Raw genomic sequence first — 27,953 nt, 5'->3', positions numbered from 1 at the left:
AATTCTGCAATAACATAGCCCACAGACACGTGATATCTAATTGGCATAATTACTGTCGTCGCCTCTCCAGTTACAAAAAAAAACAACATTCCATCAAAAACTTTATTAAAATAAAAATAAAATAAACAAGCAATAAACAAAACAACGATTAAATTTACAATATTGTCTGGTACACTGAAACACTTATATTGTCCTTATAAATTATATTATACACATATTATATATTTTATGTATACAAAATCACTTGATTAGGATTATTATGATTATGTACATATTATTTATTTAAATTAAAAACAGACCCTGTGCGCTTCTTAGCCGTTTATTGTTATTTACAGACTATTTTTTTTAAAGGCCAATTCCACCCACTTGGCACTTTTGGATATATCTGTCATCTGATACTAGCCCCCTTCTAGAATATTTTAGCAGATTTATTAGTGTTTCAATGATACGATGTAACACCATCTTACTTACGGCCGTTTTCAATAACCTATTTATCCTTAGTTTAACTTACTTGAGGTAGACAAATCTATCCTTTTACGCTTACTTACATTTCAATAACCTATCGACATAAAGCATTGGACTATAACTGTTCTGGACATAACTATGGATAGATAAGATATTGTCATTAAACGGTGACAGCATTGTATCCGTAAGGAGAGATACGTTATTGAAAACGGCCGTAAGTCAATTCTGGTGTTAAAAGATGTTAAATGTCGATTCAAAATCAAGTTTCGTAATTCATTCTGCTCTGTGTGTGTGTTTTCCCCAATATGATGGAATTCCATAAGTAAATATTTCAGTAGAACCTGATGCCTTATTAAATTGATTGAGTTAGAGCTAAAATTTGTGACGTACCCAAACAGTTTAAGTGACATTTTAGACCGACACAAAACACAGTCAACGTATAAAGAAACCCACTTAATTTTCCAACTTAGGTATTACAATTATAGTATATAAGAAGGTCCCAGTCCGATTGAAAAGGAGCAACTACTTTTAAATAATATAGATTCCAACAAAGATCCCAAGTGTTACAATACAAGGAATATTAAAGATATTTCCATACTACGAGCAAATCTTGCGGGAGAAATAAAAGCATTCACCTTTCAAATTAATATTTAAGTACTTATACTTTGCTCACAGAAGAACTAGTGTAGTCGTATAACGTATAAAAAAACTTCTTTCTCATCTTTTTATACATAATTTCAAGTTATTTACAAATAAAAATATTTTTCCAAATGTCATCTGAAAAAATGTACCCTAAGCTTCAGGCACCTTTATAAGGTTCTGTTTTTTTGTAATCAGTTTTAAACTACACTTATCGCCTACTGGTAGCATGTCTTAGCTTCTAACATACAAAGGTTAATTCGTCAAATACTTGTTAAAATACACTTATTATAATGCACCATTAACAACAACTTAATTATATTTAGAAATATATCGTCATATAGATGTGAGTGTGTATGTTAAATTGATTAAATATTAATTAACACCACCATTGCCAAAGCTTTCTACCATTACCTACAGAATAATAGATTTTATAAAATATCTAAATTAATAAAAATATCAAAAATTATGTTCACAATCACAATAATTATGTATACTGTAAATGCTTAATTAACAGGACGAAAACTATATGGACGTACAAATGCCATTACGGTATTATAAAGTCTACCCAGATTATAAAAAGCCAGGATGTAATCAAAACCTACACACACAATAACACGCTTGCACTACAGAACTATCCGACACACAATAACTTCATGATAGAAGTTCAGTAAAAAAGCCGGTTAAAAAATATTAAAGAAATGACTTTTATAGCGTAAACACATGGACGGATTTGGTCCGGCCGAACCGTCTGACGCGGTCCTGTGTCGGGCCATATTCCATGGTATGTCGCATTGTCCATTGCACAAAATTATTATTATTACCGTCCGGACCTACCGAGTACGACGTCAGACCAATTGCTGTAAGGTACCGGACGCTCCGATGGTCTGACCGTACCAAATCCGACTATGTGTTTAGGCTGTTAAGAGCACAAATATTAGGCATAGTAAAAATTGCATTCTTCTATACACTTTCAACTTAAACTGAAGGTTGAGGCAAGGCAAGCAAGGTCATTTACATTATTAACATATTATTTGCCTAAATGTTATTATTATGATATAATAACTAACACGCATTTCAAGACAAACTCAGGTGATACAATTTTATTGTTCCATTTAAAATGGCGCTGTCGACTAATATATCTTCAGTATACCGTTTTTTTAATACCAGAATACATCTAAATTGCAAAACAAACTACTTCACTAAAGCATTTAAACAAACCATATAATATTCAAAAGTAGCACATAACACTTATGTAATATTAATTCAATCACAGCATTTTTCGTACACATTCCTATAACATCGAATAAGACACCAAGTAATAAAAACAATAATATATATATCAATAGATTATGTTACAGCTACTAGTGTATATGTATAGAAGTAAATTTTTAACTTTATTACTTAAGAATAATGTGCCTGCAACAATATTTTTAGAGATATTGTTCTTGAGCAAACAATTTATTAAAAAATGCCTATTTTCAATCTAAACTCTCAACTTTTTTTGTTATAATGGACTATGACGTCATAGCACTTAATTAAGCGCGGCAAAATGAGAGACGACCACGACGTTTGGTGATTGCAAACAGGTTTATTATAAGAATTACTTTTTCAGTTTATCTATTTTTTATTATTATAGTATATTAATGTAATCGAATAGCAATATTATACATATACTAGTGCCAATAACAACTTGAGAAAATTAACGAGAGAACAATTTTGGAAAATAAAACCAAATAGATCATTTACATCATAACTCATATATAAAATACACTACTGGGACTGTGTTGAAAAACTCAGTCCAAGAAGGGGTCTTATTTTTTCTTAAATATGTATTTATGCAGAGTGATTCCGTTACACTGAATAGAACCAAAAAGCCACAAATATAGGTACTCATATATTTTGTGTATTCCTACACATAATTCTCTGTCTGTTAACATTGCTCAACCCCCAAATTATACCGACATAGAATTTCGTAAAAAGAAAAGTTGGTGGCGGCACACAACACGTGCGTCGGGTGCTATGAGGCAACTCGGTAACCAACCAGGAGGTGTTACGAATTATTATGAAAGCCTCCTCGCGACCTTGAGTCCTCACCGTCAGCCTTGATATTTAAGAAATGTGATGTAAAAGGGTAAGTGATTCAAATGACAATTATTATTAGTGTCACTTTATATAATTTTGGGGTGACTACAATCGATAATTATTAATTATGAGATTTTACACACATTTTGAGATTAAAATCATCCTTGTCAGGAAGGATATATTTAATCTCGAAATTTTAAAGTTGCCTCAACACAAATGTCACGTACAATGTATTTTTTTTAATCTTTCAGTTCTAACTTATACTTTCGCCAATATAATGAATTATAAATAATGCCCAGTAATTTCAGTAAGGCGCCAAACACAATAATGCTTACACATTACTGTTTCACGGCAAAAAAGGCGCCGTTGTGGTACCATAATCTAGCCGGCATCCTGTGCAAAGGAGCCTGCCACTGGTATGGTTTACTCCCTTGTTTGTTAGTTGTTAAAGGCAATGACGTCACACCAAGGGCTATGACAAATTCAACGCATGCCGTTGTTAATGTCTGTTTTGGCTGTTAATTGTTTAAGTTGTATAATTAACGTTGAAATTTTATTACATATTGATGAATTGTTAATGATTACCGCCTAATAATATATGACTATTCTTAATTACGATTAAGAAAACTTTTTTTTCTGTTAGAAGACCATGAGGTTTTTGCTGTTTTCGTTGAGATGTAACCGTTTTCTCTCCCTCTTTTACGAGTATTGTTGTAGCTTATCAGGTTAATATAGGGCAAAAACTTAAAAAAAATTTAGGCCTAACTCTAGTTGAGCGAGGCGTACAGACATTATGGCGGAGTTTTAAATCAGTTGAGCTTTTTAAAACGAATACATAAATATTCAAGTCAAAATTATTTAAAACGTTAAGTTATTTGAGCAAAACCCGCCGATTAAGTCCACGACCAGTACAATAAATTTTCAACTAAATTAGTTAAAAACCTTCTCATATTGGGTGCCCTTCAATGACATTCATTCTTAATGATTATAAAGCCATTCGGTGGAATCCAAATTTTTTGAGCAATCAAATCGTAATTATAAAATTTTAGTCAGCTAACAAATATATACAGGTGAACATAGCACCTATACTGTCTATTAATAAACGCAATGTAAAGTTACTCCAAGTTTAAAATTACTTCTCCCTGTCATGTAATAATTCTGTAGTGACAAACGGCATTACAAATAAACGTGGTATAAAGTTATAATTGAGAATGAAACAAGAATATGCAAAATGCTTAATAAAATAAACTGAAAATTGTATTTTAGCGACACATGAGTAACAGGTACAGAGACTAAGCTTCATACAACCAGGCGAAACGGTTTCATTTCTACAATGATCCGGGGCATGTGTGATTGTCCACTGGCCGCTTGTTCCTGTTGCGTACGCGGCAATACTGATTATAACCGGTTGACGATCGCACAGACAGTTGACAACAGTTAGCGCGATAAGGTACGGACAGACGTGCTCAAAAAAAGCGTACTTTTAAGTATGCTTAAAGTTAGCATGCTCATGCAACTGTTCACATTTGCCAGCAATAAGCATGCTTTCTTAAGCATACTCATTGAAAAGCATGCTCAAAGCAAACGTACCGGACACACGTGCTGCTATTTGGCACTAGGCTCTTGGACAAAATGGATGTACAAAGATATAGTGACAGTGATATCCATACAGAACTTAATAAAATAATCATAGTCGCCCGCCGCGGATCGAGATCAAATCGATAATAGCATGCTAATAAGCAAACTTGTTCAGACGCGCTCGGAGCACGACCCCTTCTACCCGCGCCTCAGGTAGCATGCTCGAAAATCAAACGTCGGTTGATTTTTAAGCATGCTCTAAATAAGTATGCTCATTACAGTACACACGTGCTACTAATGAGCACATGCTCAATAAAAGCATGCTTTCGTGTAGTAATGAGCACGTCTCTCCGTACCTATACACGCAATTCTATTAATTGCAAGCTTAAATATTTTAACACAGAAAGTGAAACTATAATATCATAATTATGGTTGATTACTATACTACATGAATAATACGAGAAAAAATAAAAATGTTTCATATTATGTTGACTATCCCATAGTCTATAATAGGTAAGTAAATATTTGATAATATTTATATTTGTATGATCCTTTTGTCTATGAGAAGAGATTACATGACGGTATGTTTTCACCATATTATTATTGCAAGGTTTTACTTAACACTTGTTTGTCGGTTAGTTGGAAAAGTTTTAAATTTGGACTAACTTTAATACGGGTTTATTAATAACACAGTTTGAGTATTGTTAATATAATATGTATAATTTGTTTTGTGAAAAAATATAACACCATTTCACATAGGTTTTTATTTTATAAAAAAAAATGTTGTATCGAGAGATCTTTGATGCTTAAAAAAACAAAATGCAATGCTGCCATACGTTCTTTCTTCGCGAGCTAACATGAGTCTTATAACTAAAGGTTTAAAAACACGGAATAGAAAAATACAAATGCAAGTGGCTTCTAAGCTCTGTTCAAACTGAGGCGAATAACGCGCGGGAAGCGAGACGGAAGTCGCTCGCGCCGATTGTGTCAGCTAACTTGTATGGACCTGGAGGTATACTCGTAAAATCGACAACGATACATTCGGAACGATACGATAATACTCCGAATATATCGCAACTAACCTACTCTAACAAATATTCGAATTCCTTATCGTTTATCGTTACCATAGACTAATATTTTGATTTTTTTACCATGTTAGTGTGAATGTAATATGATCAAACCTAAACATTATCTGTGCTTTGTTGCTGTGAAGTGTCAAAAGTCAAAACATAGTTTAGGCGCTAAGGACCATGCCAGACTCTGCACCACCAATTTGGTATCATTTACACATAATGTAAATGTTAAAAAAATATGTAATGAATATAATATGACCATTTAAATTGAATAAATAATACAAAATTCGCGGATAATAAATGTAAAAAAAAGTAACTCAACCCTTCTCGTCGACTTCCTTTTTCTCAGGCGGCCATTTGCATTATTTCTACGCATAAACGATCAACAAAATGACTTAAATAACCTAGTAGTAAAAAAATCCTCTTGAATAGTAAATCACATATAATTATTTTAATAATATTTATTAACTATGTATATTGTATGGCAAATATATCTATACAACTTGAAACGATAATAGCAACGACAGCCTAGATGGTGTCGTTGAGATTATCGTAAAAGTGACGTTTGATTATTTGTGAAATTCGAATATTCGTCTCTGACATTTTCAACTAAGAGTAGGGTTAGGACCGATAATATCGAATAATGTTTCGTTCGTTCAATCATCGTTTCGACATTGAATACGACGTAACTAAGAGTAGGATTCGACACGATTAATGCCACGATTTATCGAATATCGATTTTAGGAGTAGGCCCCCTGTTCAAATCTACGCGAGTAGTCGCTCAAGTTGAAGCGAAACAAGAGCGGGACGCCCGGCGAGATTGTTTGATCTCACAATGCATTATGTTTCTCTACTGAAGAACCAAAAAAGACACGCGGGAAGTCGCGTCAGTTTGAGAGGCTAAGCGAGCGAGCGAATTGCTCTAAAACGCGTCCCACGACCCGCGCGTTATTCGCTACAATTTAAACAGAGCTTTAACTTCCTTACTGGCAGTGCCGCCGATCGCAAACATGCAAATTAAAAAGCAAAAAGTTTCAATAAAGGTGTTCAAATTTAAATTTAAAACTCATGAGTCATACTTATCATGCGTCAGAATCAATAAACATGTGACACACAAGCAATAGCTTACTTGTACTTTCTTTTCCGTGTTTTTAACCTTCTTGCTTTCCTTAATTAATTCACAATTTCCTGCCTTCCTTATCTTAGGTAACGACTACTGTCTCAATCTTTTGTTATATCACATCGCACTTTTACATTCCTCGACAAAGTAATATTTAAATAGCAATTTAAATATAATATTATATATAATTTTCTATAAAATATCAAAATAACGACTTTGTCCTACTCATTATAATAGTTAAACATAAACGAAGTGAAATGGGTTATTTATGATTGAATTAAATAATAACAATCAAAGAATAATAACCTGGTTTATAGTTTTTTAGCATAACTATAGTTTTTTTTTATGAAAATAAAGCACGAGACGAGCAGGACGTTCAGCTGATGGAAATTGATACGCCCTACCCCTACATTACAATGCACTACCGCTATTTTTGAAAAATCCAAAAATTCTGAGCAGCATTACAACTGCGCTCGTCATCTTGAGACATAAGATGTTAAGTCTCATTTGCCCAGTAATTTCACTAGCTACGGCGCCCTTCAGACCGAAACACAGTAACGTTTACACATTACTGCTTTACGGCAGAAATAAGCGCCGCTGTGGTACACAATAATCTAGCCGGCTCCCAAGTGCAAAGAAGCCTCCTACTGGTAGCATGCGATCTTAAAATACTAAATTTCAAGAAGTATCTCAAAAACAATATTACCTGTTTGTTATCACATATATATGTTAATTAATTAATTATAAAACATGCGAGCACGCAATATAATCGCTAAACAAAAATTTAGTTCACGTTTCACACTGTTACTATGTAACATCTCAGCCGAAGCATCATAATAATTCATAACATATGGTCCAATGGGGTCCCTTAAAATACCAACGAGTCTTCTGTATGGGCCCTTTCAATTTCTTACAAACATATGTATATTGTGCGTTAACAATTTATAAAAATTGTTATATTGTTAGTTGTCTTATTTCATAGATTAAAAGTATATTTGTAAAGTTCATTTTGAGACAATTTTGATATGATAATAAATTATAAAAACACATTAAAATAATTTCAACACCACAAACCTTAATTGGACTGTACCGCGATATCTCTAATAACGTAGTTAAATACTACCAAATATATGAGCGATAAAGTAAATGAATACGTAATGCAAATCTTCAGCGAAATAAGATCGAAATTGACTCAAGATGTTAAAACTACGATAAAATCTTACCATTACATTATAAACGTAACTAATTTCCTTTATAAAGTATAATATTGAAGTACAGCTAACTATTATTATTACTACTAATAATATCAAAATAAATATACTTAATTACACCATCATAACAAATAAATTCCACGGCGTCACAAAAGACAAAAAATAACAATGGATGCACTTAATGCTTAACTCATCTGTATGTAAAATTAATTGGATATTGCAACGAACTCTGAAAATAAATAGTACATAGAAACAGAATTACGTACATTTCCTCGTCAATTCTTCAATCATCTCTTCTTAAATAAAGTTGTATTAAGGTAAGGGCCAGGGTAGCCCAGAGAAGTTGACAGGGCCGCCGAGACCGGCATCCGCTTCCAGGAGGCTCATAATGACAGCCATGGCTGCCTCTCCGTTGCCGTCGATGGGTAAGGGGGGTGAGGCGGGCGGAGGGGTGTTAGTTGCCGCTCCCCCCACTTCCGTTAGTTCGGGGGATGCATCCGCGCCTGCAGCACTTAGCGACACGTTGTTCCGCACTTCGCTGTATCCGTGGATATCACTGCCGAGTATGTTGTCCACTAAATTCGCCTGCATAACGCGATAGTATGTATAAATTAAGTTTGAGTTAACATTCATCACTTGTCGGAATAAATCAAAATGAAAATATAACAATAGCAATTAATAAAATAATCAATATAACCCTTAATGGACTCCAGTCATTTTACAAGGCCGAGCCTGATATTCAACAACGACACGCCACAAATTAGAACACCATCCACATCATCTGATGTGCGGCGGTCCTCCACAGTGCGGTTTTCAAGCTACTTTCTTCCACATATGACCAAGCTGTGGAATGAGCTTCCTTATGCGATGTTTCCAGTACGATAAGACATGATTAGACACAAAAAAGGGCGTAATTTCTAATCTCTTCCATTAAAAAGGGCTCAGCGACCCTAAAGATGTATAAGCTTCTATGAAAATCAAATAACCAAGTTCAAATCATCGAAATATATTCGGAGCCAATGAAGACACTACACTACTTTACCTTCGACCGCACTGTTCTTGCAATAAGGCATTCAACAACAGCTTTACTTTCCTTTGCAGGTGATGTTCGGTACACTGGGCTTTATCTAATTAATCTACTTGATATTGCAATCTGCTGGTGTATAATATTATGAGTACTAAAACAATCCAAAACTTAAGAGTATCTCAAAGAGAATAACCTGAGTGTATTTTCTGCCCAAACCCCGGTGCAATTATAACAACCCATTTGTATGATAAGGCATATTGAATTACATTAAATGCAGAAAACTGTAATATGCCAAAACATCAAGATACCATACAATAAGCAAACAAAGCAATTAAAGTTTATAAACAACATGATAAACATGTGCAATATATATATATACATATAAATAAAATTGGAGTGTCTGTTTGTAATATGTAAATAAACGTTTTTTACAACATGTATATGAATATATATACGGTACATACACCAAAATAATATTTTTTACAATTTTTGTCTGTCTGTCTGTATGTTTGTTGCGGCTAATCTCTGAAATGGCTAGACCGATTTTGACGGGACTTTTATTGGCAGGTAGCTGATGTAATAAGGAGTAACTTAGACTACGTTTATTTTAGAAATAATCTTATTTTAGAAAAAAGAATAATGTTGCAATGTATCTAGAACAATTAGAACCGCAGTTACAGATAATATGTTTGACGTTAAGCATGAGAGCTCCAAATTCAGAAATTGATATAAAAAATAAATGTGCACTAGTTGTTGACTTATTGCTCTACAAGCCACTACAAGGTCGAGAAAGAAAACAAATAAATGAAAATCTAGAATATTTATTAAATTAGATGGTGTATGATAATGAAAACAGCTGTATGAAATAATAATATAATGATTGTTGATACATCTATGTTCTAGTTGGCGTGGTAATTGTGTTGTCATCTACAGTGACATCGTACCGACCACAGAGACACTTAGTCTTACCACGGAAAGAACTGTTGACAAGTAACGAAACAGTTCAATTACCTATTTCATAAAAACTTAAATCAATAGAATATATAAGAATGTTATTTTAAATAAAAATTTCATCGTATCACTCGTTTCGTATTGATATCGAAACGATATTCAACGAGGGAATTTTATTGATTATGCTGAAATGTATTTCTTATTGCAAAAAAAAAGAAGTCTCTGTTAGTCAACTTTGGTATTTGTGAACGGAATAACATCCGGTCCGAGGTTCGAGTCTCCTTAGGAGACGCCCCGCGACTGAGGAGGTTTTAAGTCGGTATGGGGTCTCCGCTTGCGCGGACACTCGAGTCTGACATATTACGCCCCGTTCCGGGGCCTAAATATAAATAAGTAACTGTATTTTCCTCCTCTCGAAAAAAAAAGAACGGAATAAGAAAAATAACGAGTTTCTTATTATGAATAAATATATAGGTACCAAAGAATCTTAGAAGATTAAACATACTGAATTTTCTTTGATTAACGCGAGTGTAACATTTAAATAAAACAAACACTTTAGAAGGATTAAAACACGTGTAATTAAGAACCCGACCTTTCAAGATCTTTCCAGATCTGTGAGTCCCCCTAAAAACGAGATCTGGAAAGGTCTTGAAAACATCGGCTTAACTAAAATAAAAATGTAACTTTTACGCAAAAATCTAATGTAAAAACACAGTTACAATTACACGCCTTTTAAACCTTAATTAATCAAAATAGTGAACAAAATGTGCAAAGCATAATGAAAACCACCACACAAATTAAATTAAAGAATGGAATTTATAATATTAAAATCATTATAAATTACCTTCGTTTACATTTACCCAAAATGACCTGATACAACAGACAATCACATTCAAACTTAATAACGATCACACTCCCGATTCAATTATTCAAAATAAAAAAGCAGCCAAGAATGAATGAATTAAGTTCTAAATATTTTTCAATTTCTCTGTTGCTCATTTACTTTTTTATTGAAAAACCCTTATAGAATCTTCGAGATGATGGTCACTGTAAGTTTTGATAAGAATGAATTACCATGAAACATAAAAATGCTTAAAGTGTAGTTGCAACAATCTTCGAAGTTATTCGATTAATCATATTTCGGTTTAAAAGATTCGAAGTGTTGACTTCAGGTCGGTCTCTGGGTTGCCACAGACGAAAAACGGTTACGTGTTCTCACATTACGGTCAAGTACCGTCGAGTGGAACCCGTTACCATGGGCGTGCCACAGGGTTCTATTCTTGGGCCATTCTTATTCCATGTATACATAAATGATTTACCGTATTTTGTACAAAATAAGCATGAGAGAGTATTGTCTGTGATACTTCTTTACTTTTTAAACTACGTAGACATCATACTGCTTTTGATGACATGAACAATGCTATATCTAAGGTAGTTGAATGGTGCACATCGAATAATTTCCTTCTGATTAATATAATGATAATCATCAGTTACGACGGGACAAGCAAGGCAATCTGATGGTAAGTGAAGAGCGCCATCCATTGTGGTGCAGCACAGATTAGGATTCTTCGCGGCGTAACGATACTCACTGTATTACAAAGATAAACTACACTGGCAAAGGGCAATGGAAGATATCCACCGTTTATATTTTTTATTTCTTCGTGTCTATTTTCGAGTCTGCATTTATTAATTGATGATTAAGAATATAGTTGCCAAAGTCATTGGGATGTAACACAGAAAAAACTATCAAAATATTAATAATAGTCTCGGTGGCCGAATAATTCCAATAACTAGGGGGCCGTTCAAATTGAAACTATTGCACACTATTGCGACTGGCAAGAAAACTGCACAGACTGTTGCAGATGTTTAAGCATTTTTATATTTCAGAATGAAAGAAATTCTGCAAAGTAACCTCTGTGCCACACTAATAACACACATAGAACGTGCTAATTCATGCTCACAGATCGCACACACCTGTTGGTTGAACAATGCGTCCTGCAGCAGGTCGACGGGCAGGTCAGGGGAGAACTCCGTAGAGGAGCGGCGCAGGGCCACCTCCGCGATGGCTGAGCCCACCTTATGCGACTCCACCTGCGAGTCTATCAACCGCTGCATCTCCACATCAGCCTCCGTCAGCTCGGGCTCTGTCGACAGAACCAATTTATTCATAAACTACTCTCAAAGATCTCACTCACAATAAAAGTATATATAAAACTAAAAATGTGGGGCTCATCTAATCTCTATTTCATCGCACTATACCTAATCTGTGGTCCTAATCGTATTTTCTTTCATTAACGCGAATGTTACACAATTGAAACCATCCGAAGATACAGTTTTAACTAGTTTCGGGGTCAGAGGTAAAAAAAAAACACTTTTTAAACGACCCGACCTTTCCAGATCTCGTTAAGGGGATCGCAGATGAAAATTATGGAACGGCTTTAAGATTTTAGCGTATAGGTATTTCCAGGGTATTTTCGGCAATAAAATGTCTGTGCAAACAGTCTCCTACACATTAAGAACGTCGAAAAAACGTTCATATGTATTTGAAAACACTTTGGCGGCTATTAAACCATACATGTTTCGAACGAAAGCAATATATCTATCCTTTGCACCACAGACGCTTAATTAACGAGGTATATGAACTAAGAGTAAGTGTGCATGATTGTTTATTTAACAGATAAGCCCCTTCTTCCATTTCATGGGACATAAAAATTCACCTAAGTTTTTTTTATGAAAATAAGGAACGAGACCGGTGGACGTTCAGCTGATGGTAATTGATACGCCCTACGCATTACAATGTAGTGCCGCTCAGGATTCTTGAAAAACCCAAAAAATTCTGAGCGGCACTACAATTGCGCTCGTCACCTTGAGACATAAGATGTTAAGGGCCTCGTTCACCATGTCCAAGTAAAGCTGTGATTAGTAACTTCTCAATTAACGTTAATTGGAAGCTACATGTTATGAGTATCTTTTGACAATTTCACAAGCGAAAATTATGTCTTGAGTAACTACTGATTGGTTAAGTGAGTAATGAATCTATCACACGTCATATTCGTTCAATTTTACGACAAATATCACTTGTCAAACGTCATTGCAGATTGTCATTTATGATTTTGTTAAATGTTGAGCATTCATTTCACTGTTTAGCGCCAGATGTTTGTTTACCTTTGAAACTAGAAAGCATCTGGAAATATTTTAATACAGTTTTTGTCATTTGGTTACTTGTGTGAATATCATTATTATGGATGAAATTAAAAGAGAGAGAAGTGCATACTTTACACGAGACGGATATTTTGGTATTATTAAATAGAAATATGGTGATATCTTGGAATTTAAATATTCGCATACTTGGTATTTGTTCCATGGAATAATAATAATCTTAACTCGTCCAATTGATGATCAATCAAATCGAATAAATCCATATCCAATAATTTATTTTTATGCTACCTCTGAAAAGATGCACAAAACAACAAATGATAATAATAGTAGGCACATAATATCATGCAACTGTCAAGTAACCGTGATAATTCGCAGAAGATGTGGGAAGTAAGTTACGGGACAGTTAATCTTAAGATTAGTGTTACTTTAAGGTCGTGAAATTCGCATGTTATGTTACTATTGACTTTACTCAGTGATTAGCTTACTTGATAGTTTACTTGAATGTGATGAAAGAGGGCCTAAGCCTCATTTGTCCAGTAATTTCACTAGCTACGGCGCCCTTATGTTTCACGGCAGAAATAGGCGCTGTTGTGGTACCCATAATCTAGCCGGCTTGCTGTGCAAAGGAGCCTCCCAATGGTAAAACAGTTATGTGAATCAATCTGACATTTTAAAATTAATCGGTGCAAAAACTTTCAAAGCGCGTACACTGTTTTTAAAACGTCTTTAAAGGTTAACTAGGCATGGTATTCCCATAGACTTATGTGACACCCTAAATCGTTTGTTCTTCTAATTGTAGAAAACCCTTTACCTTCTCTTTGAGGCATGTCCGTCGCGGAGACAGAGTGGTTCTTGTATGTTTGCGAGCCAAAAACGTCCGGCTGAGGATCAGCGATCGATGACAGGACAATATTATTCGCTACGAGACTCTCAACTTCCTTTGTCCATGGGTTTCTAAAATAAGTAAAAAAAACAATTAAAATTACTAACTTACTCGATCGCAGCTACAATTGCATTTGTAGAAAAAAAAACGTTTCGTGCAATCGTGCAAATAACTAGATCTTGCAGAAGTTACAACAACTTGTTAAATGAAGTAGACCTGGATATATTTTCTACATCTAGCATCAAATTAAAAAGAACGATAATTAATAGGTTTTTTCCTGATCAAATAATTGTAGTTAAGTTAGTTTTAAAGCGTAATATTTCATCCTAGCAATAGTTTTTAAAATATGTGGAAACTTTTAATTTTAATTATTTCATAAGTTATCATTATAAGCTAGCTGTAAAATATTTAAAATATAAAACAAAAAAAGCAATTCGTAGAGAATTAAACATATATGGCTCACTTGAATGGTTTGAAGTGTGTTATAAGGCGCGCGTATATTCCATCCTTGCGTCTGAAGCAATAGGGCGTGGTCCGAGTAGGCGCGAGTCTGAGCAACGCTGCCTTGTGCGTGCGAGCGACCACGCCCAACTCTAGTCCGCTAACGTACTCATACATGCTTGTGCCGAGCAGTTCTTGTGGTAGGAAACCGAGAGCTAGCGTTACCCTGTAACACATTTTTAAAATAAAGGAGAACGGACACCTAATTTTTGAAGTGATTACTTTACATGGGAGGGTAATCCGCTTCGTAACGTAACAAGCTAAGGCGGCAGTTTGTCTGGATTCCCTTTCTGACACGCATACGGCAGCGATAGGCAGGTTCCTCCTCACTCACTCCAACCAATTGTTACTTTTATAGGATAAAATAATGATTCTAATAATGTACATACACAAAATTAAAATGTACATATTCAAGAATTGTTACTACGAATAAAATATATATATTTTTTTATTTATTTATTGACACACCAACAGCATTACATACAAAACATTAAAAATAATTATGGTCTTATAGGTTTATAATCAGGTATAAATGCCAGTTACTGGTGCATACACCACTCTCATTGCAAGTTCGACCTACAAATTTAACAAGGATTTAAGCAAATTACTAACAATAATAGATACAATATAACGGAGAAATAGTTTATATGAATATCAACTAACATTATATTATTATTTACAAACAGAAATGTGCGGTTAGTTTTTTTTTCAGACTTGACTGTGTCATGAAAAATATCAAAATCTTTTATGGACGCGGAAAATCGATTGTACTCAGAACACATCCTTGATAATGGAGAATGTTTAAGGGCATTTGTCCTACTTACTGGTTCCACAAGTATGTTATGTATATTTCACGATAAATAGAAGATTTTAACTATAAAAAAAATCTTACCTTACATTATCATCTTAATATACATAAAATTTAGTACTTTTCTCAATTAAAAAAAAATAGTTCAACTTAGATAAGTTTAAGTTATCACTTTTGTGGAGCGTCCCAGGACGCACTCGTTTTAAAAAAAAATAGAATAGGAGGTCAAGCAAACAACAGAAGAAAAACAGGACTCCATTCACTCCAATCCACACTCAGGATGTACGTTAGAAACATCGTGGATGTGTTGTGTACGTAGAAGTTTTTTTTTCCTATTTAATACGTTGGAAGGAATTGGCACAACCTTATGTCTTCTTTTTGCATAGTAAAAACACGAATTAATCGTATTATGTAGAATACATACATTGGGAAAGACATACCTTTGATCGACGAAGAGAAATTTCCCATCAGGCGCGTGCCTTGAGATGAACATCAGCTGTCGCGTTGGCGGCTCAGATGCACAAGTAGCTGGTGATGCGGGGACTCGGTCAGATGAAAGCATGGAAGGCAGGGCGCGCACCACGGCCACCAGACACGACATGTTGCACGTATCATCCTCCACGCTCCCCTCACCACACAGACTACTTGGCCCGCTGCTGGTGCCACCTTCACACATTTCCGCTGGCGCCCATGACTTGAGGTATCCTGATATATCATGAATTATATAATTATTACTCATAAGTCAATTTCCTAATAAGCAATTATTGGGGTTATCAACTACAAAATAGATCCTATAGATAGAGCCACAACCTGAGAGTTTGACAAGACATATGAATATTTATGAACCATATGTTACTCGAGCGGTTGGCTTAATTGGAAGAGCGCTCGAGTCGCGCATCGTTCATAAATTTTTGGTACAAATTAAAGTTAATAATGTAGTTAACTAAAAAAAGAAAACAAAGAAAAAGACCAAGTTTTACAGTCAAGTGACAGTGACACAGATCTTGACGAAGAACCCAAGCCCAACCCAATAATAACAGCTCTGATAGTCCAAACAAAATTACAAATAATACCAAAATTTAATTGATGATTGGTTTTGTTTCATCTGCGGAGAAGAGAAAGTTATGGACGTGAGCTGTGATTTTGGGGGCAAATATTTCCATGAAATTTGCGTTGGACTGCCCAGAGATGATAAGCAACAATTTATTTGTCCTAATTGCTCCAATTTAAAAAGGAAGACTGATAAAAACATATGATTTATTTGATGTAGATTTTATTACGTTGTTTTTAACTTTATTTTATGTTCTTAATTTTGTTTCATCATTTGGCCTACTTTTAAAACTGGGTAAAGGCTACTTGAGGTGAATTCTCCCACCCAGGCGGGAGATATTAGCCGAATGTCACTTTCATAAACTATTAATGATGTATCAATCTTTATTAGGAGATAATATAGCTAAACAATGCTGGTTAAGGTACAATTAATAGAAAACAGCGATTTGTCAGTAGGTCTACAAAGATTTATAAGTATTTTCGAAGGCGGTCATATTCTCCCGGTTTCCGATGGAAAATTGAGATCAATGTTAGTAAGTATCGGGTTCGTTTGCACATTATATATTTATCTAACGCGGGTCTCTCGACAAGAAAAAGCTTTTTCTCTTGAAAAGGCTTTTATATAGGTGTTCTTAATTAAGGCGACACTAAATGCCAGCGACCTTGAGCGATATGAGTTCACGGCTGCCGGCCCGCCATCTATGTAACAAAGCCAATATTTTCAAAATTCTTGCGTGGAAAACAGTTTATATGCTTACAATCCTCGTTATTCACTACTAATCTGAATAAATGAACCAACACAAAAAAGTACAAAGCTATAAGAATAACTTTTCTGAGAGAAGTACCAAAATAATGCGTCACGCCATGCCAAAAAACTTGTTTAACTTCAAAGAAAAGTGGTAGTTCAAAGAGGCTCGGCAGTGTTAACTATAACCAACAGCAAGCATTAGTAACTTACAAATAAGACTTAAGGATATGTGTAACAGGATTAAGTAGTGTTCATAGCTCGAAATGCTATACTTTCACCATAAAACTTGTCTAAAAACACCATGTTTGCCTAAGCATACATTAAATATTGGGTGATTTTGGGTTGTTATAAAAAATACCCAATCCTACTCATTTGTCATTCTAATTCTAATTTAATAACGAATTAAGAACAGCCTTAATTATTATTATTATTTGAAGAGGGTGGCTATTTCCTAGTCCTAAAGATTCCTAGTAACACCGCGTCCAATAAAGAACAGCCTTATTTGAATGATAAAAAAAAAATAAGCTAATAGTTATAAGTGAATAAATTAATTTGTGAACATCGAACAAGTATTGCGTTCGTAAAGCCCCTCAAGGAAAAAGCTAAATAGCATTTAAAATAAAAACCTGGTCAGGTACTTCGAGGTTTCTGAATAGGTACTGGAAGGGCTTCCAGAGAAGGTTAGACGGCGCGGCGCAAAGAATTGCGTATTCATTTCAATAAATGAAAACTAATAAAACAACATTTTTATTATTACACATTGCCTACCCGTTCATTTAAACTGACTACTTCCTATCTACATCTATATATATATAAATGAATTGCTGTTCATTAGTCTCGCTAAAACTCGAGTACGGCTGGATCGATTTGGCTAACTTTGGTCTTGAATTATTTGTGAAACTCCAGAGAATGTTTAAAAGGTGAATACATATGAAAATCTTCGAAATTAAATAAAAACAAAAATTTTGTTTTTCCTTTGATGTGTCCCCCGTCGTTCACAAATCAAAAGATTAGTTTAAAATGAATAGCTAATTAGAATCTTTATATCGTTCGAACTTTCTCCGGAGGTAAAAAAAAATAAGTTTGTATTCTTATTACTTTATACGGCAATACAACGTTTGCTGGGTCAGCTAGTATGCAATAAAATAAAAATTTACAGTTGTCGAGACTGCTGATAGAAGTGAAAACTTAGATTATTTTAGTATTAAAATTTGAAATTTCATAATGTTTAAAAACAAATAAATTATTAATTTCTATTTATTTTGAAAACTTTTTTTTTTTTCAAAATATATCAATCAAACACTATATCAACAATGCACAATATATGTACACATTGAATTTTTCACTAAATCCATTAAATTTCACTTATAAGATATACTAATAATGTTGAACAATACGTCAGCTGTATAGCTACAGGTATACTGATTTTTTCCTGGAAAAGCAGGACAAACGAGCGTACGGGTCAAGTGGTGTACCTACCTACTGATCCCCTAGAATCCCCCAAGGAAACTTCTTTCATCAGTGTCTAACTATATATATTAATTATTTATTTATCAAGTGCGCCAGTCATGAGCATGTCGGTGACGCGAACCCATAAGATTTGCCCCTACCAAAAAATACCCAACGTCGCTAAAGAAGATTTCACTTTAAAACAAAAAAATACAAAGCGTTTCTTATTACACACAGCAGGCTTACCCGTGCATTGCACAACGTTGTACTTCCGTTCCGGTTTACGCGTAGTAGTCGGTCCTCCTTCTTCGTCTTTGACGTCATTTCGCGGCAGATTTCGGCACTTAATGCGGCACGAGAACGAGCGTCGCGCACCCGTACACAGCCTTGACGCGCCAGACACCAGATCAGTTTTCACGGGCATCATCGCTAATTGATAAAAATATTGGTATTTTTACAATGATATTCAACATTAAAATTATTTATGACCATAAAGGAAGAGACGAGCAGGACGTTGATGGTGATAATACTGCTGACTTCCTCATTTCTTATTCGATCCGAGAGAGATGCTTGTAGCAGGGCCCTTGATAAGATTGTCCTTTCTCATAGGGGCCATAATTAGTTGCCACATCTCTTTAGCGATTATTATCACTAAACCAGTGGGAGCCATCTTTGCACAGATGCCAGCTAGATTATGGGCACTGCATAGTGAAATTACTGGGCAAAACTTAACATCTTATATCTCAAGATGACGAGCGCAATTGTAGTGCCGTCCAGAATTTCAGGTTTTTCAAGAATCCTGAGCGTTACTGCATTGTAATGGGCAGGGCGTATCATACCATTCAGCTGAACGTCCTGCAAACGAATAAGTAATGAAAACACTGTGAAATGAGCGCTGAACAACACAACCTAAGTCTTACAGTAAAACATATCTCCCTAAGATTACTACCTGGGATAGGTACATATTCTAATTTTATATTATACTTGACAGTACTAACTCTTAGCATCGATGAGCCGCTCTCTGGGACTCAACTCAACAGCTGACAGCTGTTCCTTCACTTTTGAAACGTCTTTCGGGTGCAGTATGTCGAATAGACTCTGTCCCAGCAACTCCGTCTGAAATTTGCGGTAGTTTGAATTATCTAATTAACTATCTTAGACCAGATAGAAAACTTATCCTGTGTCTTTATTACATTATTGTGTTATAATCGATTTCAATAACAAAAACTTTAAAAAGATCAACATAAATTTTTAATTTAAATAATTTCTTAACCGACTCAAACGTAGGAAAAATATAAACTTCTCTTCTAAAGAATTATAAGAATTCTACGATAAATTTGTCATGCATATTATCATCATATATCAAAAGCAAAAATTTTAGACGACACCAACACCAAAGTTTGCAATTTGCACTTTCTTTGGATATCTTGAGATGTCATATCGAAGTGGAAATACAATTAAGATCAATAAATCAACACTCAAAGCTCAGTAACGCTCCCGTGGTTCCTGGTGTAAAGAGGAAACATGGATGGTGGCAATCTATTACCGTCAGGTAAACCACTTGAAATTTGTACGCGTATTCGATTCGACAAAAAATAGTTATGCAAATGTTGTGTAATAAGGGGTATTAAAACACTAATGTGGGTTTTATCACACGGGGCGAACCGAGTGTGATAATAGTATTACATGAGTGTTTTAAGACCTAATTATCAACAGTTGCATACAAGACCTTATCTACACTCATAATATTATGAATCCTCTATAAAAGATTCTGAAACAGTTGGCATACTGCTAACATTAAAAAAGCCCGTCCTAGAAACCATAATATCATCCAAAGGAGTGTTGTTATGAAAACGGATGATGTAATGTTGTACTGAATTTCATTACAACACTCGTATGAATATATTATAATATAATATTGACACACTTTTCACACAAATTATCTTGCCCCAAGTTAAGCATATATAGCCTGTGTTATGGGTTACAAAATAATGATATATTTAATACAATATACTTACTTAAACAAACATAAATTCATATAAACAAACATATAAACATACATAAATGCATTTAAACATCCATGACTCGGAAACAAACATCCATATTCATCATATAAATGCTTGCACCTACCGGGATTCGAACCCGGGTCCTCTAGCTTAGTAGGTACGATTGCTAACCACTCGGCTATACAGGTTGTCAAATGAATGATGTAATGGTTGTAAGGACATTTTAATGTTTAATGTTGGCAATAATCTAACTGTTTTGGAATCTTTAATAGGGGTTAAAGCATGGGTTAGATAAACAATTTTACCTGATCATAATGTAGCATTTGCATGACGGAAGCCGATATGTACAGAATGCGCCCCCGATCACATCCGACGACCAGCAGGAAACAATCCGAGGCGGCTCTCAATACTAGTGCGTTTAGCTCCTGCTCAGAGAGAAACGCAGGGCGGGGCCTGGCTGTCAGCGGGCCGGCGGAGATCGCCCCGCGGACTGTCCTCAAGTGTTGCACGGCAAGCCGAAGTACAGTCAGCTTATCGAGCTTGCGAGCCATTGCACCACACATCGGTATCATCGTGCTCAATTCTGATATATACGTGTTCATCTTGTCACGGCGACGCTTCTCTATCTCGCTGTGGTTTTGTCTGCGAGTGTACATTTGTAGAATTGAATTACTTTATCCTTGTACGATGTGTTTATGGTTTATGATGTATTTGAAATACACTGTGTACTAAACACTTTAGGTCGAACTAACAATATTTAACAATTTCAAAATAAATAAGATGGTACCAATATCGCCATAATATAAATAAAAATTATATACAAATGAAAGATTTAAACTAGGAAGCTAGAAGTTGAACTTCGCAACGGCAAATCAATAACACTTAGTAGGTATGGCCCATTAAAATCGATCTTTGTTTCAAAATGTTCGCATAGACTGATATAGAGATTTATAATAGAGTAATATTGTATAGGTACAACGTAGACATATATTTACAATTCATTTAATGTTCATGTTGAAGAAGCATATACTTCACCTAACTAAAGACTTGGTACCTCGACTTGTGTAGGAAGCATAAAGTTTTATCTAATTTATTAAGATTATCACAATTTGCCCTTGTTTAGATTTTACCGAAACATAAATGATGTATATAGTACACTAGCTACCCCGACAGACGCTGTTATGTAGATAATAAAAAAATACTATTTTATAGGAAATTGTCAATAAAATTTCAAAACATCAAGAATTATTTCCTAAATATGCTACCTGTTGTTATAATGAAATTGTTTCACAGCGGAACTGTCAAACCGTGCGTCACTAAATACTCTCAAAGAAAATATGTCCATACAAAACAAATATTGAAAATAAAAATAATTATGGGTCCTAAATAGAAATAAAAACTATCCTGTCTCTCAAGTTGGACCAAACTGTACTCCATGAAGTAATTAATCCCCATTAAAATCCGTTCATTAGTTTAGGAGTCCATCGCGGACAAACAACGTGTCACGTAATCTATATATATTAAGATATTGAAAGGCAAGAAGTGAACGCTTGAGATTTCTCCAGAACTCACGCATAGCCCTCAAGAAGCCTACATCTACAGTCCAAGAAACGTATAATATAGGCTATAAAGGTGGTTTCTTTTTTCTTTTGAGTATCCGTTTAGTGTCACCTTCAAACATTGCTACTTTGCTTCAATCTATAAGGTTACGGAGATCATTCATAATACATATTGAATAACTATGTATTTAGTCTAACAGTAAGAGAGATAGTAAAACAATTAAAGATATATCAAATAAAAGCTCTGTTAGCAGACCGCAAAATGAGAAATAGAGAAAAACAGCATTTTTAGGTAGACCCTTACGGTGTTAGGCCCATGTGATTCCTCTGGTTTTGCAAGAACAATGACCCTTCAGGAATCTGCATGCATATTTTACGGCTATATATAGCAAGAAAGACTAGAAATATTCCACAATATGTATTGAGTTGATACTTACTTCTTGTCCGGTAAGGTATTGCGTGTAGATCGAGAATCTTCGGAACACCTATCTTCGTAAGTATTGGCAGAACTGAAACAAAAGTTTTATGAAACTTCTAAAGTAGTAGTTACCATAAAAAGGTTTCAAATTAAGTCAGTAGCAATTCTATGGAACTTTTCATGTTTAGCGTGTGGACAACAATCATTACGATTCTATATAAACAAAAATCGGAACATTTTTGCTACGCTTGCTAATATTTTCGAGCAGAGAGTCGATGCAGTCTGTTAATTAAGGCATAACATCGCCCAATAGACATAAGGGAGAATAATAAACCATAATGTTAACACCAGGAACAAACATAAACGGAAAATAGTTGAGTATTTCGAATGGGTTGACGTATTTAAAGATGTCCTGAAATATCTCAGTAACTCACGGGTCACGGATACATCTATATCTACTTTAGTAGATGTATCGGTGTGTAACGGAGATTAATGATCTTCACCTTTGCGTCTTGTTTGGTCGTGATAAGCGTTCTTGCTGTGATTGCTGTGATCCACCTAGAATATTCGCCGTAGTGTTATAGTATGACGCACCAAATACGATGCATTTATAATAAAGAAAGCAGAGGTAAGTAAGTATGCAATGCAAGCACCATGCATACTCATTCAATGATTAGTATCTTCGTAAGGCCGAAATTCCTCTCGGGTTACTTATTTATCACATTTGAACAATATGCACATGCATATGCATATGCATTTTTGTTAAATTTTTATTTCAATAGGTGCCTAAATATTTTTATATCATGCTAGCTGCTAGTAGGTTGGTTTTACAGAATCATATTATGTCGTAAAACGCTGAAGTGAGTTTGGTACTTATTATAACTTTATTTTCGCAGTGTGCAGCAGTCCTGTTAGCCCTACAGTATCTTACAGTTTCGTTGCCAGTGGAGGTACCGCTTCTGTGTTGATTTTCCGAATTATCTAAGGGCGTCGTTAGTACACGGATCCTGGCCTAGGGTTTGGCGGAAGGAATAAGTTGTTCTAATTGACGGTACAAATACTATCAGTAAGTACTAGACTATAGCCTATGGCGAGGCGTCAATTCGAATTCGATGCGTGCAACTCGTCACAAAACTGTTATCTCCTCCAAACCTACGGAGACGGTATGGTGTAACATCACTTATTATTTATTTTTTTACGGAAAAGGAGGACAAACGAGCGTACGGGTCACCTGGTGTTAAGTAATCACTGCCGCCCACCTGCAACACCAGAGGAATCACAGGAGCTTTGCCGGCCTGTAAGGGCGGTTTTTCTTTCTGAAGGTAAATAATGTAAACAGTTTGTTATTTTGAAGTGACTGTTAAGATTTGAAACAGCGACATCTCAAGTCAATTTCCTAATATGCAATTATTGGTGTTGAGCAACTGTAGAGCAGATGGAGCCACAATCTGAGTGTTGAACAAGACATACTATCATTTACTCGGACGGTTGGCACAGTTGTTAAGAGCGCTGTGACGGAACCCGAGAGGAGCGGATTCGAGTCCCGCGTCGACCATGAATTTTGGTACAAAATTAATCTTGTATATTGTCAGTAATATTACTTACTATGATGATGGTTTCCGTTTGCGTGTCGCGCTTGCTGGATTAGGAGATGGCGTCGTCGCGGAGTTGCATAATGGTGCCGACGGTCCTGACAGAGGCACTTCACAGTTCTCCATCTCGTAGGAATCCGTGCTATGATTGAAAAACCAATAATTACTACAGTAACACACACAGTGCCGGATTAAGCAATCGTGGGGCCTGTAGCAAATCCTTTGAAGGAGCCCTTAATCTATATTGGTAATAGTCTGTTACCGAGTGTCTGACGATTGTCTTGGTAGGAAAAGTTGTAAAGTTTGACGTTTTTGTGATATCAAGTAAATTCAATATACCAAAAACTTAAAAATATTACGCTCAGTTAAAGATGAGGGGGTTTAAATATGCGGGGCCCCCTTTCGCGCGGGGTCTGTAGCATATGCTACTCTTGCTATACGGTTAATCCGGCACTGAACACACTCAGGAAAATAACACGCAGAGACTTATACGGCCTTACAAATAAACTTAGTACAGTCTTATACACGAGAATAAACCACGAATAGGTATGCAAAATGTTTACAATTACACATTTTGCTTTATGATTGGTTTATTCGGACGTATAACAACACTGTCAATACAATCGTATTGACAGTGTTGTCAACGATATATTCAACATTTTGTACATTCTTCATTTATTCTCAGGTATAACTTAATTAAAAGTTTGTTTTAAAGCTGATTGCTGTAACTAGTCGAAATAACCTTCATGGTGTTGCAAGTCTTACGGCCGTTCCCAATATACTATCTACAGATAGAAATAAATTACTACCTTCTACTGTCAGTAATTAGCTGTCAATAATCTGAAGCTGTCCCAATATACCCGATAAATCATTCTTATCGCCATATATTGCGACGCGTGAATTGCAATTTCCATACAAATTTCTATCGCTAGGAAGCTATACGTCGTCCCATTGACAGACAGCGCTAAGACAGAATAGTTACGATTTTTATCTCAAGTAAGAGATAGACTGAATATTGGGAACGGTCGTTAGGCTACACTTGGCGTCGACGTTTCATACTATCAGTAGTTTAGTCTAGTACATAGTTTCTCAACCTTATTTTGCTCACCGCCCACTTTGAGAATATGTTTTTTTCTAGAGTATTTTCGTGTATTTTTTGCCTTTTTAGACTATATTTTTTAATCTACCCACGCCCCATCTGCGGCTGCTCAATGCCCCCTAATTTTCTCTGGGTCTTCTAATCTAATTTTCGCCGAAAGTCTCAAACGCACACAAGGGGGCGTTATCGCCCACGTTGAGAACCTATGGTCTAGTACATAAAACGCGTATTACACGCCGTAGCTGACACAATCTTATCTGTAATGTTACGTGCATCCGATACGTTTCATATCGGATGAGAACTATCCAAAAATACGCTGAAGCTCATCAACATAGACTTCACCATCACGTAAATGTGTAAATGAAAAAAAAAGAAAAAAAAAACTAAACCTTCTATTAGTAGATATAGTTATAACTCATCTAAGTGAAATTATATATTTTTATTATCGCGCGGGAGCCTCGGATTTTTCCGGGATAAAATGTAGCCTTTGTCCTTTCTCAAGCTCTAGTCTGTACCAAATTCCATCAAAATCGGTTCAGTAGCTCCGGCGTAAAAGCGTATCAAACAAACTTACATTCACATTTTTACTTATTAGTAGGGATACAATGTATGTTTGAAAAATAATACCGAATTCAAGAAAAATTGTGATCTGAATTCATTCAATTCAAAAAGATAAATTGTAGGTGCCGTTTATCAAGTAAGCTAGGCATAAGGGCGCCACCACGTGAGATAAGTAGGATATTGCCACCTGCGATTGTCACACTCGCCTTTCACTGGGGTGTCAATCTTTCGCGGGTGAGAAGATACATTTCTCCCTAGGTGCGTTGATATACTTTATCTACACACCCATGCTTTAAATCCTCTATTAAAGATTCTAAAATAGTTAGCTTATTGCCAACATAAAAACACCCAAAGTCGTAATAACCATTACATCACCCAATCGTGTGTTGTAATGAAATTCAGTACAACATTACAACATCCGTTTTCATTATATCGCTCCTTTGGATGGTAATATGATGGTTACTAAGACTGGCTATGTTATATATGTTAGCAGTGAGCTAACTGTTTCAGAATCTTTTATAGAGGATTCATATTATGGGTGTTGATAAAGTCTTGTATGCAAGTGTTGATAATTAGGCATTAAATGTGATACTATTGTCACACTCGATAAACACACATTCGTGTTTTAATACCCTTATTACAGAACAGTTGCATAAATAACTAATTTCTATCAATGTATTTGCGAGAACTCACAAATGGGGTCCCCTCATCTTGTGCGGGTCTTCGGCGGCCTGGTGCGACATCGAGAGCGGCGCGTGCGCATCTCCGGTCTGTACCGAAACGCCCGCGCCGCTCGCCATGTCGCCCCCGCCCGTTGTCACCTCGAAGCCCGCAACCGGCCCCACGTTCGATCTGCAACAGTCATTATAAAATATAGTTTTCTTGACGCGCACCGCTCAAATTGGCAAAATATTATCTACATATGATATAAACTGCCTGCCTCATATATGCAATGCGGAACAATATAAGCAATTTTATTTTTAGAATGAGTTTTTTCTATAATTTATTCTTTGATTAACGCGGGAATAACATATTTAAATAACATACTCTAATCTATATCATAAATTTAAGAGATTTCCACCTATATACGGACTCATCACGATATCTCTGGACTTGGTAGGAATATTCCTTTTACTGAGTAGAGGTCAGCTAAGAAAGGGATCTTACGAAATTCCACCCGCAAAAGTCTTTTTCTATATTTTATATATATATAAGTATATAATAGATCATAAATAAAAATTTATATTCGTTCGTTGAAAATCGCAGTCTCGAGTTGAGACTCAAGGAGTTCTTAAGGGTTGTTTTTACTGATCGTTTTGAAATAATTACACAAAATCGTATTCATATAGAAGTAATATTATATTTCATTTACCCTACTATATGTTGCTATTCCAGAAATTTTTCACAACGTTACTAACTTATAAATAAAACATTAGCAAGGTAGTCAGGTTTCGAGAAGGTAACTCGACACAATTGTTTATTTAGCGCCATTTATTTTTTCGTATTTGGTATTTGCTGTAAATGGACTGTGGTTGGCATTAACATCCAGACAATAATCTCTTTTTTATAATGTTAAAAACGCGTAACAATCCTTAAAAATGTATTATATTTCAAAAATAAAATAGATAATACTATTTTAAAATAATGATCTACCAACAATGCCTTTGCAGACATTATTTCTCGTTAACATTAAGTAACAGATACGTATCTAACTTCCGTTGCATAATAATATGCAATGAGTCTTATAATATTATCCATGTGTTCGCAGATAGCAGTGGGAACGTGCGCATCGCATGCTGCTCTCGCCCTTGACATTGGCGTATCACAGATCGAGATAATATCTACAGGTACATAGACACATCAATCAATGTTCAGATATATCAATACTACCTAGCGACAATCAACTTGGAAAAAAACTCCATCGCATTGAAATGGAGTCTGGTTCTTTTTTTCGTGTATAGTAATATTTTC

General features: G+C 35.3%; 1 protein-coding gene across 3 annotated transcripts in view; it reads right to left on the bottom strand.

Annotated features, from left to right (window-relative positions):
- Positions 1-88: 88 nt before the first annotated feature.
- Positions 89-27,953, bottom strand: part of LOC126978284 (protein cycle) — a 117,961-nt gene continuing 90,096 nt past the window's right edge. For all 3 annotated transcript variants that reach the window (XM_050827034.1, XM_050827033.1, XM_050827032.1), the window contains 11 exons: positions 26,676-26,834; positions 24,336-24,464; positions 22,750-22,821; positions 21,059-21,395; positions 19,746-19,863; positions 18,994-19,176; positions 15,941-16,205; positions 14,655-14,858; positions 14,120-14,262; positions 12,124-12,293; positions 89-8,756 (listed from right to left, as the gene is read on the bottom strand). In XM_050827034.1, coding sequence (XP_050682991.1) covers positions 8,484-8,756; positions 12,124-12,293; positions 14,120-14,262; positions 14,655-14,858; positions 15,941-16,205; positions 18,994-19,176; positions 19,746-19,863; positions 21,059-21,395; positions 22,750-22,821; positions 24,336-24,464; positions 26,676-26,834 — 2,053 coding nt within the window. In that variant the 3' untranslated portion in view covers positions 89-8,483. The remainder of the gene's footprint in view (positions 8,757-12,123; positions 12,294-14,119; positions 14,263-14,654; positions 14,859-15,940; positions 16,206-18,993; positions 19,177-19,745; positions 19,864-21,058; positions 21,396-22,749; positions 22,822-24,335; positions 24,465-26,675; positions 26,835-27,953) is intronic.

The sequence above is a fragment of the Leptidea sinapis genome, chromosome Z (assembly GCF_905404315.1).
Source record: "Leptidea sinapis chromosome Z, ilLepSina1.1, whole genome shotgun sequence".
Lineage (NCBI taxonomy): Eukaryota > Metazoa > Arthropoda > Insecta > Lepidoptera > Pieridae > Leptidea > Leptidea sinapis.
The sequence above is the reverse complement of the archived record's forward strand: the minus strand, read 5'-3'. Positions and strand labels throughout refer to the sequence as shown.